This window comes from Chiloscyllium punctatum, unplaced genomic scaffold (genome assembly GCF_047496795.1).
Source record: "Chiloscyllium punctatum isolate Juve2018m unplaced genomic scaffold, sChiPun1.3 scaffold_1914, whole genome shotgun sequence".
In the NCBI taxonomy this organism is placed as follows: Eukaryota; Metazoa; Chordata; class Chondrichthyes; order Orectolobiformes; family Hemiscylliidae; genus Chiloscyllium; species Chiloscyllium punctatum.
Genome location: NW_027311647.1, coordinates 1 through 17,500, shown reverse-complemented (window position 1 = coordinate 17,500; position 17,500 = coordinate 1). Strand labels below are relative to the sequence as shown.

General features: G+C 53.1%; 1 protein-coding gene across 1 annotated transcript in view; it reads left to right on the top strand.

Annotated features, from left to right (window-relative positions):
* The window catches only part of LOC140475637 (inositol polyphosphate 5-phosphatase K-like), a gene marked incomplete at its 5' end in the record, with an annotated part of 16,163 nt that extends 1,800 nt beyond the window's left edge, over window positions 1-14,363 (top strand). The window contains 7 exons of the mRNA XM_072567801.1: window positions 2,175-2,286; window positions 3,329-3,438; window positions 3,978-4,170; window positions 5,180-5,317; window positions 7,128-7,211; window positions 8,244-8,348; window positions 11,411-14,363. Of these exons, the coding sequence (XP_072423902.1) occupies window positions 2,175-2,286; window positions 3,329-3,438; window positions 3,978-4,170; window positions 5,180-5,317; window positions 7,128-7,211; window positions 8,244-8,348; window positions 11,411-11,506 (838 nt within the window). The remainder of the gene's footprint in view (window positions 1-2,174; window positions 2,287-3,328; window positions 3,439-3,977; window positions 4,171-5,179; window positions 5,318-7,127; window positions 7,212-8,243; window positions 8,349-11,410) is intronic.
* Between the last annotated feature and the right edge of the window lie 3,137 nt (window positions 14,364-17,500).

Sequence of the window (17,500 nt, the reverse complement as noted above, 5' to 3'; positions counted from 1 at the left end):
CGTCCTCTCCCCCCCCCCCCGTCCTTTCCCCCCCCCCGTCCTTTCCCCCCCCCGTCCTTTCCCCCCCCGTCCTCTCCCCCCCCCCCCGTCCTCTTCCCCCCACCGTCCTCTTCCCCCCACCGTCCTCTTCCCCCCCCCCGTCCTCTTCCCCCCCCCGTCCTCTTTCCCCCCCCCCCGTCCTCTTCCCCCCCCCCCGTCCTCTTCCCCCCCCCCGTCCTCTTCCCCCCCCCCCCCGTCCTCTTCCCCCCCCCCCCCCGTCCTCTTCCCCCCCCCGTCCTCTTCTCCCCCCCCCGTCCTCTTCTCCCCCCCCCGTCCTCTTCCCCCCCCCGTCCTCTTCCCCCCCCCCCGTCCTCTTCCCCCCCCCGTCCTCTTCCCCCCCCCTGTCCTCTTCCCCCTCCCGTCCTCTTCCCCCCCCCGTCCTCTTCCCCCCCCTGTCCTCTTCCCCCTCCCGTCCTCTTCCCCCCCCCGTCCTCTTCCCCCCCGTCCTCTTCCCCCCCGTCCTCTTCCCCCCCCTGTCCTCTTCCCCCCCCTGTCCTCTTCCCCTCCCCTCTTCCCCCCCCGTCCTCTTCCCCCCCCCGTCCTCTTCCCCCCCGTCCTCTTCCCCCCCGTCCTCTTCCCCCCCGTCCTCTTCCCCCCCCAGTCCTCTTCCCCCCCCTGTCCTCTTCCCCCCCCTGTCCTCTTCCCCCTCCCGTCCTCTTCCCCCCCCCGTCCTCTTCCCCCCCGTCCTCTTCCCCCCCCAGTCCTCTTCCCCCCCCTGTCCTCTTCCCCCCCCCGTCCTCTTCCCCCCCCCGTCCTCTTCCCCCCCCCCGTCCTCTTCCCCCCCCAGTCCTCTTCCCCCCCCTGTCCTCTTCCCCCCCCTGTCCTCTTCCCCCTCCCGTCCTCTTCCCCCCCCCGTCCTCTTCCCCCCCCCCGTCATCCCCCCCCCCCCCCATTTTCTCACTGACCCTCCCAGTGTCCCCAGTCCCCCTCACTGTGGGTCACTGTTTGACCTGTCTCAAAATCCCATGCCTCAGAAACAGAAGCCGCGCGATCTGACTGTCTCTGACATGGCACCTTGTAGAGGGTGGGTGTTGTGATCTCGGGCAAGGGCAACTATTTGGGGGGTGACGGTGTGTTTGGGGGTTTCAGCTCAGAGAGCCTTAGTGAACAGTCCCTTTCTGTTCCTCAGGAAAACATAACATTGGACAGTTTCAGTGCCGTGAATTCCAAGCCTTGAGCTTCTTCTTTGCTGATCATTGAGCTGTATTTATGTGTGAGAGCTGGCCCCCATATGTTTATTGGTGCTGGGTTACCCTCCATCACCATGACAACAGAGATCCTACACATGGGCGACAGAACATGGAGCTGAGGTGACCGATGCTCCTGTCTGGGTCAGCTCACTGCCATTTTTGTGGGAGACACTGGGAATGGCCCTGTCTGTGAGTCCAGGCATTCCCCTCCAGCTCGGAGCGGGCCGTACTCCCAGTACACTTTATCATCCCCTCCCAGCTTCACAAATCTTTCCCAGTTGCCTCCCCAACCTTTTCATTCCTTAATTCACCTGCACTGCTCCTTTCCATTGGGAACAAGTATGAAGCTGGAGTAGGCCATTCAGCCCTTTGAACCTGTTCTGCCACTAATGCTGTGTCAGTGCTGACTGGAATCCATTTTCCTGCCTGTATCCAGTACCCTTTCCCATTCCCCGCCCCCCCACCCCATCATGGTTTATCGGGAAGCTGTCCTTTTGAGACAGAGAGTTCCAAAGACACTCCAGGAGAAACAGAAGCATCACTTATCCCTGAGCTCCCCTTCCCTGTTTCACACTCGGATTTTCCAAGGATTTGATGGACTCTGCATCCCCTCACCGGGACAACTCCTACTGAACTGCTGACCGGAATGTGCCTCATTGTCCCTCACCAAACCTGGGATGGGTCCCCATCCCTGTCCCACCCGCTCCCCGTTCCCCTCACTGAGAATGGGGCGGAGGGAGAGGGCGATGGTGGGGGGTGTGTCCGGGCCTACTCTCCAACTGTCTGGCACAGGGACCCCGGGTCAAACAGTTTGATGCAGGCTGAGCCAGTTGGTTCTGGTGTGTGTTTTTTGATATTTTTTGAGGTTTGTTTTCATAATCACTGACTGCGGTGGGTTGCCATAGCGATTGTTTTCTGGTGACTAACTGGTTTTGTCTGGCACAGCCTGGTTTTCTGGTTTGGGGACCTCAACTTCCGCATCGCTGACCACGGCCTACACTTCATCCGGGAGAGCATCAGCAAGAAATGTTACCACCTTCTGTGGGACAAGGACCAGGTCAGGGTCAGGGCCAAGGGCACGGGCTCCGCCGTCCGGAGGGGGTGGGGGGTTTGTGCTCAGGGTCTGGGGTCCAGGGTAGGGTGGGGGGGGCTGGGAGTGATGCTCGGGGTGAAGGACCGAATGCCCACAGCTGTTTGTGGTTTCCTGGGGGTTTGACATAAATGGAGTCAAGATCAGAGTGGTGCTGGAAAAGCACAGCAGGTCAGGCAGCATCCGAGGAGCAGGAAGATCAACATTTGGGGCAGGAGCCCTTCATCAGGAATGCTGCCTGAGCTGCTGTGCTTTTCCAGCACCACTCTAATCTTGATATCAACTGAGCCTCTTTAAAGTCCGAGTGCTCAGAAATCAGGGAGGCAGGGGGTAGCATTGCTACAACTGCAGCTTCTGGTCCAGACTACATTTCTTTAGCAACTTGGACTCCTTAGTGGGATGGTGGGGTGTGGAGTGGCCAGCAGCAAGGTGTGTCCTCCATGGTTAGACTTGGAGTGGCATCAGATGTTGTCCCGTTGGGTGTGAAGGTCATATCCTTTAGATTGGGAACTTGAGCAAAAATATCAAGGAAAGCTCCCTCTACACCGTCCCCATCAAACACTCCCAGGACAGGGACAGCACGGGGTTAGATACAGAGTAAAGCTCCATCTACACTGTCCCCATCAAACACTCCCAGGACAGGGACAGCACGGGGTTAGATACAGAGTAAAGCTCCCTCTACACTGTCCCCATCAAACACTCCCAGGACAGGGACAGCACGGGGTTAGATACAGAGTAAAGCTCCCTCTACACTGTCCCCATCAAACACTCCCAGGACAGGGACAGCACGGGGTTAGATACAGAGTAAAGCTCCCTCTACACTGTCCCCATCAAACACTCCCAGGACAGGGACAGCACGGGGTTAAATACAGAGTAAAGCTCCCTCTACACTGTCCCCATCAAACACTCCCAGGACAGGGACAGCACGGGGTTACACACAGAGTATTGTGCTGTGGGGACGGTGTTTCACACAGTGATGTGTTCTCCTCGTCATTTCCTGTACTGGCAGCTGAACCGAGCCAAGAAGTCAGAGCCGATGCTGAATGGATTCCTGGAGGGAGAGCTGCTGTTCAAACCCACTTACAAATTCAACCTTGCCTCCACCGAATATGATACAAGGTAACCTCACCCCAGTGCCACATCCCCACCCCAACTCTCAACTGACCTCTCCTCCCCTCCCCTCACCGACCTGACCCGACCCTCCCCTCCCCTCCGCTCACCGACCTGACCCGACCCGACCCGACTCTCCCCACCCCTCACTGACCCTCGCCAACCCTCCCCTCCCCTCCCCTCCACTCACCGACCCTCACCGACCCTCCCTGACCCGACCCGACCCTCCCCTCCCCTCACTGGCCCTCACCGACCCTCACCAACCCGACTCGACCCTCCCCACCCCTCACCGACCCTCCCGTCCCCTCCCCTCCTCACTCCTCACCCCTCCCCCCTCCCCTCACTGACCCTCCTATCCCCTCCCCTCACCGACCCTCCCCTGACTCTGCCTTTACCCTGATTCCCTCTCCCACCCCATTCCCTAGTTATCCCTTATTTTCCCACCCTTACCTCGACTCCCTCTTCCCCCTCTGACCCCCACCCCCCACATTCCGGCCCCGACCCCCCCCCCCCAGTTTGTTTCTGACCTTGCTGCTCCCTCCTGACAGTGGGAAGAAACGGAAACCAGCCTGGACTGATCGAATCCTGTGGCGGCTGAAGGAAGGTGCTGAGGCTGGAGGGAGTGAGCCCCAAACTGCTCCCTTGAAGAAGCCCATGGGGGTGATTTTAAACACCTACAACAGCCAGATGCAGTATGGAGTCAGTGACCACAAACCAGTGGTGGGCACGTTCTGCCTGGAGGTGAGAGTGCCAGGGAGCCTGCAGGTTAATGGCATTGACATGGCAACAGTTTGGGACAACAGACCACCCCCCACCCCACCAAACTCCAGAAAGGGAGGGGCCAGCTCTGGGAGGTGTTCTTCTGTCCAATCTAACAGGCCTTCTTTTAAATCTCATTTCCTATCAGCTCACAAACAACAACAGAAGGTTTTCAAATCAGAGAGCTAGGATTTGGCAGTTCTCCCCTCCACCCTATCCCTGTACCCCCACCTTCTCCCACTGTCCAATCCCCACATCCCTCCACCCCGTCCCCCCCTCCACCCTATCCCTGTACCCCCACCTTCTCCCACTGTCCAATCCCCCCACCATCCCTCCACCCCGTCCCCCCCCCTCCACCCTATTCCTGTACCCCCATCTTCTCCCACTGTCCAATCCCCCCACCATCCCTCCACCCCGTCCCCCCCCCTCCACCCTATTCCTGTACCCCCATCTTCTCCCACTGTCCAATCCCCCCCATCCTCCCCCTCCACCCTATCCCTGTACCTCCACCTTCTCCCACTGTCCAATCCCCCCTCCCCCATCCCTCCACCCCGTCCCCCCCTCCACCCTATCCCTGTACCCCCATCTTCTCCCACTGTCCAATCCCCCCCATCCTCCCCCTCCACCCTATCCCTGTACCTCCACCTTCTCCCACTGTCCAATCCCCCCCATCCTCCCCCTCCACCCTATCCCTGTACCTCCACCTTCTCCCACTGTCCAATCCCCCCTCCCCCATCCCTCCACCCCGTCCTCCCCTTGTCTCCCTGTCACCCCTCCCCCTGTGAAATCCTTTCTTTGTTGAATTGGATGAGCCAGTTCCTCCGTTAGGCCAGCCCAGCTCGGGGGAATGGGGTGGGTGCAATCGAGACCCCCGCTTGGGGAAGGAGAGGGATGGAATGGACGGAGGGGTTGGAAAGAGGAGGGAAGGGGCTGGAGGGGGGAGGGCTGTTGCTGCTGCTGCCAGTGACATTGTGCTGTTCTCTGCCCTCAGTTTGACAAGCTAATTACTCGACCCCTGGTGGAGCTGCAGCCTGTCGGAGAGTGGAAACCCGGACATGAAGCCATTATCTCCTATTGCATGCTAGATGAGTATCCCAGCAGCACCTGGGACTGGATTGGCCTATTCAAGGTAATTGTTTGGCTAACACTGAGGGCCAGCTCTCCCTGTCTTCTGTGTCCCTCTAACTGACTGAGAGTGAGCCTGCACAATGTTCAGCAGCATTCACAGCTCCTCAGGCACTGAAGCAGTCTGTGTTTACATTTCCCACACCAAAGACCATCTCAAACAAACAAGGGACAATCTAACCATCACCCGTTGCCATTCAATGGTGTTACCATCACTGAATCCCCCATGATCAACCAATCACCATATTCTGAGCTGGACTCACCACATTAACCCAGTGGTTTCAACAGCAGGTCAGAGACTAGGAATGCTGCAGCGAGTAACTCCCCTCCTGATTTCCCAAGACTGTCCCACCATCTACAAGGCACAAGTCAGGAGTGTGATGGAATATTCCCCACTTGCCCTGGATGGGGGCAGCTCCAACAACACTCAGGAAGCTCGACACCATCCAGGGCAAAGCAGCCGCTTGATTGGCCCCACATCCACAAACACCCCCTCCCTCCCCCACCGACGCTCAGTAGCAGCAGTGTGTACCATCTACAAGATGTGCTGCAGAAATTCACCAAAGACCCTCAGACAGCACCTTCCAAACCCATGACCACTTCCATCGAGAAGGACAAGGGGCAGCAGATACATGGGAACACCACCCCCTGCAAGTTCCCCTCTGAGCCACTCCCCATCCTGACTTGGAAATATGTCCCATTCCTTCATTGTCGCTGGGTCAGAATCCTGGAATTTCCTCCCTAAGGGACATTGTGGGTCAACCTACAGCACATGGAATGCAGTGGTTCAAGAAGGCAGCTCACCCCCACCTTCTCAAGGGGGAACTAGGGACGGACAATAAATACTGGGCCCATCCAGTGAGTTCTCTCCCAGAGTGAATACAAACACACTGGTAAGTGAGATATCGGGGGCTGTCTGCCTGTGTCCAATGGGATTGGTATCTGATGCCTCTGCCCCAGAGGATGACTTCACTTGGAGCAAAGAAGGCAAAGGGAAGATTTAATTAAAGCATTCAAAATTTAGATTAATAAAGTGAAGGGGAGAAGGGTTTCTGAAAGCAGGAGGATCCAGAACTGGATTTTAAAATAATTGGCGGGAGAACCATGGGGCGAGATGTGGAGGGTTTGTACCAGTGAGTTGTTGTCATAGATTCCCTACAGTGTGGAAAGAGGCCCTTCAGCCCAACAAGTCCACACCGACCCTCCAAAGAGTAACCCACCCCAACCCATTCCCTAGCCTACATTTTACCCCTACTGTACCTAACCTACACGTCTCTGAACACTATGGGCAATTTCCCATGGCCAATTCACCTGACCTGCATGTCTTTGGACTGTGGGAGGAAGCTGGAGCAGCCGGAGGGAACCCACACAGACCCGGGGAGAATGTGCAAACTCCACACAGTCAGTCACCAGGGGCAGGAACCGAACCTGGCGCTGTGAGGCAGCCATGCTAACCACTGAGCCACCGTGCTGCTGTGATATGGGAGGAGCTGCCTGAAAGAGCAAACAGCAGATCCATTCCCGTGAATCTTTCTGCCATTTGTTAGAGGAATTTGAACTCTGTGTTCCAGATTAGCATCACAATGTGGTCATGAGGCCAACACCCCCCACCCCCACCCCCACTCTGCCCATTATACCCATTCAACCCCCACCCCCCCCAAAGTGGTGCACAGCCCCATCCACTCTGTGTGGTTCCGTATTTGAAAGTGACTTGTTGTTGAGTTGGGTGGAGTTAAGCACTTGTTCCATGTGCAGGAGGGGAGTGTGAGAGTTTGGTGAGCGGGGAATGTCATCCAGTGGGTTTGTTGTTTCAGGTTGGGTTCCGTTCTCACATGGACTATATAACCTACCTCTGGGTAAAGGACGATGAGTTAATGGTCACTGACGATGTTTACCAGGTAAGGGGTGACTTCACTCACCTTGCCAACTCTGACCACATCCCTGGAGGTTCCGATAGCTGACCTTTCACCCCTAACCTCACAGAGTCAAACACCCTTTATTCTAATTTCCAATGGATTAAGTAAAGAGAGGACACAAGTTTTATTTATGGTCCTTCTGTGTCTCTGCTTCCCATCATAGTCGGTATCCCTGGAATTTCCAGGGACATGCTGGGAATTTGGGAATTGCTCATTCCATTAGCCAAGATGAAGATGATCAGTTGTCACCAGAGCAGCCAGAACACCCATAAGCCATTCAGTCTGTCTGCTCCAGGCTGGTGTTTCTCTACCACATGAGCCTCGTCCCCTTCCCCTGCACTTTCTGTCCCCCTCAGTGTCTCCCTACGTTCCCTGCGTCCCTCGTGATTAATCCAGCTTTCCCAGAATGTATATCAATTCCTCTCAACCTGTCCCTGTGGGAGTGAGTCCCACATTCCCCCCCATCCCCTGGGGAAGGTATTTCTCCTGAATTCCCAAATGGATTTATTACGGAGTGTCTGTATCACTGACTGAGAATTCTAGTCACCCCCACAAGGGGAACCATTTTCTCTCCATCCACCCTGTCACAGAAATACAGGAGCTAGGAGCAGGCCATTCGGCCCTTTGAGCCCATTCCACCGTTGATTACGCCCATGGCTGATCCCCCCACTCAGCCCCTGTTCCTGCTTTCTCTCCAGACCTTTATCTCAGAACAGTATCTAACCCCCTCCTCATTTTAAAACCTTCACTCGGGTGTCCCCTCAGCCTTCTCCAGAGAGAGTGAGTCCCAGCTTACACACTGGGCACAGCCGCTCGGTTCAGGAATCCTCCCTGGGGGGGTTTTCCTGGTGCAGTCTGGATTGTTGGTCAGGTTTTAGGGTTGTACAGGCTGACCCAGCCCTGTCAGCTGGGAGCACAGTCACAGCAGCAGACACTGACTGGGTCAGATGGCTGAGTCTGTGTTCACATACTGCCCTCACTCTGCCCTCACTCTGCCCTCACTCTGCCCTCTAGGTATATCTGAACGGTGAGGAGATCCCCAGCTCAGGTGGAGAATTCCTCCTCTGCTACTACAGCAGCAACATGGAGATCATCGTCGGAGTCAGTTGTCCCTTCCAGGTATATCCCATATCACAACTGACAGTATGGTCCAACCAGGCTCCAGGGAGGATAGAATGGGAGGCAAGAGAGGAGGGGGAGTGGCATTTTTGATAAGGGATAGCGTTACAGCTGTGCTGAGGGAGGATATTCCTGGAAATACATCCAGGGAAGTTATTTGGGTGGAACAAGGGACAATCACCTTATTGGGATTGTATTATAGACCCTCCAATAGTCAGAGGGAAATTGAGAAGCAAATTTGTAAGGAGATCTCCGTTATCTGTAAGAATAATAGGGTAGTAATGGTAGGGGATTTTAACTTTCTAAACATAGACTGGGACTGCCATAGTCTTAAAGGTTTAGATGGAGAAGAATTTGTTAAGTGTGTACGAGACAATTTTCTGATTCAGTATGTGGATGTACCTACTAGAGAAGGTGCAAAACTTGACCTACTCTTGGGAAATAAGGCAGGGCAGGTGACTGAGGTGTCAGAGGGGGAGCACTTTGGGGCCAGCGACCATAATTCTATTAGATTTAAAATAGTGATGGAAAAGGATAGACCAGATCTAAAAGTTGAAGTTCTAAATTGGAGAAAGGCCAATTTTGATGGTATTAGGCAAGAACTTTCAAAAGCTGATTGGAGGCAGATGTTCGCAGGTAAAGGGACGGCTGGAAAATGGGAAGCCTTCAGAAATGAGATAACAAGAATCCAGAGAAAGTATATTCCTGTCAGGGTGAAAGGGAAGGCTGGTAGATATAGGGAATGCTGGATGACTAAAGAAATTGAGGGTTTGGTTAAGTAAAAGAAGGAAGCATATGTCAGGTATAGACAGGATAGATCGAGTGAATCCTCAGAAGAGTATAAAGAAAGTAGGAGTATACTTAAGAGGGAAATCAGGAAGGCAAAAAGGGGACATGAGATAGCTTTGGCAAATAGAATTAAGGAGAATCCAAAGGGGTTTTTACAAATACATTGAGGATAAAAGGGTAATTAGGGAGAGAATAGGGCCCCTCAAAGATCAGCAAGGCAGCCTTTGTGTGGAGCCACTGAAAGTGGGGGAGATACTCAATGAATATTTTGCAACAGTATTTACTGTGGAAAAGGATATGGAAGATACAGACTGTAGGGAAATAGATGGTGACATCTTGCAAAATGTCCAGATTACAGAGGAGGAAGTGCTGGATGTCTTGAAACACATAAAGGTGGATAAATCCCCAGGACCTGATCAGGTGTACCTGAGAACTCTATGGGAAGGTAGAGAAGTGATTGCTGGGCCTCTTGCTGAGATATTTGTATCATCGATAGTAACAGGTGAGGTGCTGGAAGACTGGAGTTTGGCAAACGTGGTGCCACTGTTTAAGAAGGGCGGTAAAGACAAGCCAGGGAACTATAGACCAGTGAGCCTGACCTCGGTGGTGGGCAAGTTGTTGGAGGGAATCCTGAGGGACAGGATGTACATGTATTTGGAAAGGCAAGGACTGATTAGGGATAGTCAACATGGCTTTGTGCATGGGAAATCGTGTCTCACAAACTTGATTGAGATTTTTGAAGAAGTAACAAAGAGGATTGATGAGGGCAGAACGGTAGATATGATCTACATGGACTTCAGTAAGGCATTCGACAAGGTTCCCCATGAGAGACTGATTAGCAAGGTTAGATCTCACGGAATACAGGGAGAACTAGCCATTTGGATACAGAACTGGCTCAAAGGTAGAAGACAGAGGGTGGTGGTGGAGGGTTGTTTTTCAGACTGGAGGCCTGTGACCAGTGGAGTGCCACAAGGATCGGTGCTGGATCCACTACTTTTCATCATTTACATAAATGATTTGGATGTGAGCATAAGAGATACAGTTAGTGAGTTTGCAGATGACACCAAAATTGGAGGTGTAGTGGACAGCGAAGAGGGTTACCTCAGATTACAACAGGATCTGGACCAGATGGGCCAATGGGCTGAGAAGTGGCAGATGGAGTTTAATTCAGATAAATGTGAGGTGCTGCATTTTAGGAAAGCAAATCTTAGCAGGACTTCTACACTTAATAGTAAGGTCCTAGGGAGTGTTGCTGAACAAAGAGACCTTGGAGTACAGGTTCATAGCTCCTTGAAAGTGGAGTCGCAGGTAGATAGGACAGTGAAGAAGGCGTTTGGTATGCTTTCCTTTATTGGTCAGAGTATTGAGTTCAGGAGTTGGGAGGTCATGTTGCGGCTGTACAGGACATTGGTTAGGCCACTGTTGGAATATTGTGTGCAATTCTGGTCTTCTTTCTATCGGAAAGATGTTGTGAAACTTGAAAGGGTTCAGAAAAGATTTACAACGATGTTGCCAGGGTTGGAGGATCTGAGCTACAGGAAGAGGCTGAACAGGCTGGGGCTGTTTTCCCTGGAGCGTCGGAGGCTGAGGGGTGACCTTATAGAGGTTTACAAAATTTTGAGGGGCATGGATAGGATAAATAGACAAGATCTTTTCCCTGGGGTGGGGGAGTCCAGAACTAGAGGGCATAGGTTTAGGGTGAGAGGGGAAAGATATAAAAGAGACCTAAGGGGCAACTTTTTCAGGCAGAGGGTGGTACATGTATGGAATGAGCTGCCAGAGGATGTGGTGGAGGCTGGTACAATTACAACATTTAACAGGTGTTTGGATGGGTATATGAATAGGAAGGGTTTGGAGGGATATGGGTCGGGTGCTGGCAGGTGGGACTAGATTGGGTTGGGATATCTGGTCGGCATGGACGGGTTGGACTGAAGGGTCTATTTCCATGCTGTACATCTCTATGACTCTGTGACAAAGGGGATTTCTGTCTGTCTGGGAGTGTTTGATAGGGACAGTGTTCAGGAAGCTTTACCCTCTATTGGTCAGTGTTGAGGGAGCACCGCACTGTCGGAGGGTCAGCACTGAGGGAACGGGGCAGGTGGTGCCTCTGCTTGTTGTGGGAGCTTGCTGTGTGTAAATTAGCTGCTGTTTCCTATATTGCAGGAGTGAGTAAGATGAAGAGGTGTTTACTTATGAAACACTTTGCTCTGCCCTGTGGATGTGAAGGGTGCAATCTAAATGCATGTCTGACTTTGTTATGTTCACTGTCCCAGATCGTGCCGGAGTGTTTGGAGACCCAGCTGGAGATTGGGAATGGAATGGACATGTCATGTGACAACGCAGCTCCTGGTCACATGGACACATACTGAGTGGCCACCGACTGGATCATGTGCCTTGTCTCTACTGCCCATGGCAATGGCAGCGCCTCATACCTCCCCCACACCCTCCTGAGCACCCATCCCCCTCCCAGCCCCAGAGTGAGTCCTCCTGGGTGGGAGGTGATGTTGGAACCTGGCACACTCTGGGCCTGGCACACTGACCTTTCCAGCTCCTCTCTCAATTCCCCATCCCCTCCCCTTTTTTGATATAAAAAGTAATGCAGTTTAACCAATTGTGATACACATTTCCGCAGGCTTGGATAGTCGCTGGGCCCATCCTGGACTGGCTGTGTTTGAGGGGAGGGGTCAATGGTTGGGAAAAGTGGATGTGCTCTTGGAGAAACCCTTTGTAGACAAGCCACACTGGTTAGCTCCAACGTTCTGTCATTCATTCTCCATCCTCACATCCTGTCACGGCAATATGATGATGTTTTGTCCATTGATAATCCCAATGACTGGACATGGGAGGTTGGAGACAGGCTGTCACTGTGCTTTATCTCTGATTTCCCACATCATCTCCTTCATTATCTCTCTTTGTGTGTGTGTATCTCTCTCTCTCTCTCACTTTGTGTGTATGTCTGCAGGTTGTCGGTGTGTCTCTGTCTGTGTCTGCGTCTCTATCTCTCTGCGTCTCTCTCTTGGCGTCTCTCTCTCTCTCTCTCTCTCTGCGTCTCTCTCTCTCTCTCTCTCTCTCTCTCTCCCTCTCTGCGTCTCTCTCTTGGCGTCTCTCTCTCTCTCTCTCTCTCTGCGTCTCTCTCTCTCTCTCTCTCTCTCTCTCTGCGTCTCTCTCTCTCTCTCTCTCTCTCTCTGCGTCTCTCTCTCTCTCTCTCTCTCTCTCTGCGTCTCTCTCTCTCTCTCTCTGCGTCTCTCTCTCTGCATCTCTCTCTCTCTCTCTCTCTCTCTCTCTCTCTCTCTGCCTGTCTCTCTCTCTCTCTGCATCTCTCTCTCTCTCTGCGTCTCTCTCTCTCTCTGCGTCTCTCTCTCTCTCTCTCTCTCTCTGCATCTCTCTCTCTCTCTCTCTGCGTCTCTCTCTCTGCGTCTCTCTCTCTCTCTCTCTCTCTCTGCATCTCTCTCTCTCTCTGCGTCTCTCTCTCTCTCTCTCTCTCTCTGCATCTCTCTCTCTCTCTCTCTGCGTCTCTCTCTCTGCGTCTCTCTCTCTCTCTCTCTCTCTCTGCATCTCTCTCTCTCTCTGCATCTCTCTCTCTCTCTGCCTCTCTCTCTCTGTGCGTGATTCTCCGTATCTCTTTCTCTGCATCTCTCTCTCCTTCTGTCTGTCTGTCTCTGAGGCTAATCAGCCCGTCTTCCCAATGAGCTCCCTGCCGTTCTATATCTGGCCTCAGTTTCCTGTGTCTGGTTTTTGTCGCCTTCCTGAAGAAAAGGCCTTGTTATGGTGGGGGGGGGGTGACAGTGAAGACAGACTCGGGGGGTGATTCCCTGGAGGATGATCTCCATGAGGGGTTGATGGGGGGTGGTGGAGGTGCAGTTTGATGGAGGGATCTCAAACACAGAGTTGTTTGAGGGGGGTGCAGACTCTGAATCGAGGGCTGGCCATTTCAGACTGCAGTGAGGAGCCTGTGAATGTTTTGGGGCTCTGTGCCGTCAGTGTGTTCGCAGGAGAGATGGGGACATTCCTGGGCACTGTGTAATGGAGACATCGTGTGGGGAGCTGGCATTCAGCTCGAGGGCCAGCACCCTGGCTGAATGGCCATCTTGTGATATCCAGTCAACCCTGGCCCAAGCAAAACACCGGCTCAGTTCAGAGTAAAAGCTCTCGAGTGAGTTTATGTGAACAGGATCCTTTGGAAGCCCCTGGCCCTGGAGCTAACTGGACCTGCAGTGTGATCGCTGTTTCTGAACTGATCACCACAGCTCCCACTTCCTCCTCCATGATGCTGAGTCTGGTGTAAAGACTGAGAATTTCTCTTCAAGTATGTTCATGTTATCCAGGTAACCTCACCCCAAGCTGTTTATAAATGATCCGCACTGGGCTGAGTGACCTGCTGTCCCTGTGTAACAGTGTTGAGGGGCTGAATGGCCTCTTAATGTTCCTGTGTAACAGTGTCGAGAGGCTGAACGGCCTCCTCCTGTCCCTGTGTAACAGTGTCGAGGGGCTGAATGGCCTCTTAATGTTCCTGTGTATCAGTGTCGAGGGGCCGAACGTTCTCCTCCTGCCCCTGTGTAACAGTGTTGAAGGGCTGAACGGCCTCCTCCTGTCCCTGTGTAACAGTGTCGAGGGGCTGAATGGCCTCCTCCTGTCCCTGTATAACAGTGTTGAAGGGCTGAACGGCCTCTTCCTGTCCATGTGTAACAGTGTTGAGGGGCTGAACGGCCTCCTCCTGTCCCTGTGTAACAGTGTTGAGGGGCTGAATGGCCTCCTTCTGTCCCTGTGTAACAGTGTCGAGGGGCTGAACGGCCTCCTCCTGTCCATGTGTAACAGTGTTGAAGGGCTGAACGGCCTCCTCCTATCCCTGTGTAACAGTGTTGAGGGGCTGAACAGCCTCCTCCTGTCCCTGTGTAACAGTGTCGAGGGGCTGAACAGCCTCCTCCTGTCCCTGTGTAACAGTGTTGAGGGGCTGAACGGCCTCCTGCTTTCCTGAGGGAGGGGGGGGGTGCTGTCGTTGCAGGGACAATGTGACCATCTCTGTCCTCTTGCTGGACAGAGGGCGCTGATAGCCCATGCCCACCCTCACTCCCCAGGTCTGGGGGGGGATGCTGCAGCCTGGGTGGGCTCTTGGAGTGATTTGGTTCAGAGGATGTTTTTAAATCTTTTCACTTTGCATAGGATTCTCTGAGCACCTTGTAAATGTTGGTTTTTATCCCCATGATTAAAGCTGGAGGAACTTCCCCCAATGTCTTGTACTTTCTCCCTGTCTCCACAATGGGTGAGAAACTGTGCTGTCCAGGATTCTCTAAAGGTTAGCTTGCAGCTTGAGTCCGTGATTAAGAAAGTGAATGTAAAGATGTCATTTAGCTCAAGAGGGTTGGACTGTAAAAGCAGCGATGTGCTACTGAGTCTTCATAAAGCTCTGGTTAGGCCCCATTTTGAACACTGTGTCCAGGTTTAGGCCCCACACCTCAGGAAGGACTTACTGGCACCAGACCATGTCCAGCGGTGACTCACACGGATGATCCCTGGAATGTCGGCCGAACATATGATGAACAGCTGAGGATCCTGGGGTTGTATTCATTAGAGTTTAGAAGGTTAAGGGGAGATTAACAGAAACTTACAAGATAATGCATGGGTTAGAAAGGGTGGATGCTGGGAAATTGTTTCCGTTAGGTGGAGAGACTAAGAACTGTGGGCACAGCCTTAGAATTAGAGGAGGTCAATTTAGAATGGAAATGAGACAACATTTCTTCAGTCAGAGAGTGGTGGGCCTGGGGAATTCATCGCCATGGAGCACAGTGGAGACCAGGATATTAAATGTCTTCAAGGCTGAGACTGATAAATTCCTAATCCCACAAGGAATTAAGGGCTACAGGGAGAGTGCGGGTAAGGGGAGTTGAAATGCCCATCAGCCATGACTGAATGGCAGAGTGGACACGATGGGCTGAATGGCCTTATTTCCACCCCCCATGTCTTATGGTTTTATGGTCTTATTCCTATACCCATCCAGACGCCTCTTAAATGTTGCAATTGTACCAGCCTCCACCACTTCCTCTGGCAGCTCATTCCACACACGTACCACCCTCTGTGTGAAAAAGTTGCCCCTTATGTCTCTTTTATATCTTTCCCCTCTCACCCTAAACCTATGCCCTCTAGTTCTGGACTCGCCGACCCCAGGGAAAAGACTTTGTCTATTTACCCTATTCATGCCCCTCATAATTTTGTAAACCTCTATAAGGTCACCCCTCAGCCTCCGACGCTCCAGGGAAAACAGCCCCAGCCTGTTCAGCCTCTTCCTGTAGCTCATCCTCCAACTCTGGCAACATCCTTGTAAATCTTTTCTGAACCCTTTCAAGTTTCACAACATCTTTCCGAGAGGAAGGAGACCAGAATTGCCCACAATATTCCAACAGTGGCCCCTAACCAATGCGAGCTAATTCATTCTTCCTCTCAGTATTTTCTCTCGCTCTTTCTCCAATCACTGTTGGGCTCAGTGGCTGACTCTCACTTGTTCTCCTGATTTTGGTAGTGCGCTCTCTCTCTCTCTCTCTCTCTGTGTGTCTGGCTCAGTCTTGCAGTCTGTTCACAGGGATGTGCCAGACAGGAGACAGTCTGTGCCTCTGTCTCTGACGGGATCCCAGGCCCATGTGTCAGGGACTGTCCCGGGCTCGCTCTCCCCCTCTCTCTCCCCTTCTCCCGCCATCACATGCTCAGGAAGTGGTCAGAGTCTGGCAGATTTACAGAGGAAGCCGAAGGTTTACCCTGTGCAGGAAGCAGGGAATGTCACAGACAGCAGCTTCACTGTGAGTGACTGCTCAGCCCGGACACACACTGTAGGGAGCAGGACAACATCGGCACTACAGCAATGCAGCCAGACACAGACAGCTACAGACACCGTGCTGCTTTACCACTAGGATCTGCCCGATCTCTGCCGGGGATCCACAGACCGCACAGAGCTTGGCTCAGGTTACAATGTGGAATCACTTGGGGGGGGGGGGGGGGGGTCCTGTCCCTGTCCCTGTCCCTGTCCCTGTCCTTGGAGGAAAAAAATCATGAAAGAGTTGTTGATGCAGGAAATCAGAAACAAAGCCGGAAATAGCTGGAAAATCTCAGCAGGTCAGGGAGTCTGTGTGGAGAGAAAGCAGTTACCGTTTCGGTCAGAGACCTTTCCTCAGAATCTGTCATGGGAGGGTTTGATGGGGGGACAGTGTAGAGGGAGCTTTACTCTGTATCTAACCCTGTGCTGTCCCTGTCCTGGGAGTGTTTGATGGGGACAGTGTAGAGGGAGCTTTACTCTGTATCTAACCCTGTGCTGGGAGTGTTTGATGGGGGAACAGTGTAGAGGGAGCTTTACTCTGTATCTAACCCCATGCTGTCCCTGTCCTGGGAGTGTTTGATGGGGCCAGTGTAGAGGGAGCTTTACTCTGTATCTAACCCCGTGCTGTCCCTGTCCTGGGAGTGTTTGATGGGGACAGTGTTGAGGGAGCTTTACTCTGTATCTAACCCCGTGCTGTCCCTGTCCTGGGAGTGTTTGATGAGGACAGTGTAGAGGGAGCTTTACTCTGTATCTAACCCCGTGCTGTCCCTGTCCTGGGAGTGTTTGATGGGGCCAGTGTAGAGGGAGCTTTACTCTGTATCTAACCCCGTGCTGTCCCTGTCCTGGGAGGGTTTGATGGGGACAGTGTAGAGGAAGCTTTACTCTGTATCTAACCCCGTGCTGTCCCTGTCCTGGGAGTGTTTGATGGGGACAGTGTTGAGGGAGCTTTATTCTGTATCTAACTCCGTGCTGTCCCTGTCCTGGGAGTGTTTGATGGGGAGAGTGTAGAGGGAGCTTTACTCTGTATCTAACCCCGTGCTGTCCCTGTCCTGGGAGTGTTTGATGGGGACAGTGTTGAGGGAGCTTTACTCTGTATCTAACCCTGTGCTGTCCCTGTCCTGGGAGTGTTTGATGGGGCCAGTGTAGAGGGAGCTTTACTCTGTATCTAACCCCGTGCTGTCCCTGTCCTGGGAGTGTTTGATGGGGCCAGTGTAGAGGGAGCTTTACTCTGTATCTAACCCCGTGCTGTCCCTGTCCTGGGAGTGTTTGATGGGGACAGTGTAGAGGGAGCTTTACTCTGTATCTAACCCCGTGCTGTCCCTGTCTCTGGGAGTGTTTGATGGGGAGAGTGTAGAGGGAGCTTTACTCTGTATCTAACCCCGTGCTGTCCCTGTCCTGGGAGTGTTTGATGGGGACAGTGTAGAGAGAGCTTTACTCTGTATCTAACCCCGTGCTGTCCCTGTCCTGGGAGTGTTTGATGGGGACAGTGTTGAGGGAGCTTTACTCTGTATCTAACCCTGTGCTGTCCCTGTCCTGGGAGTGTTTGATGGGGACAGTGTAG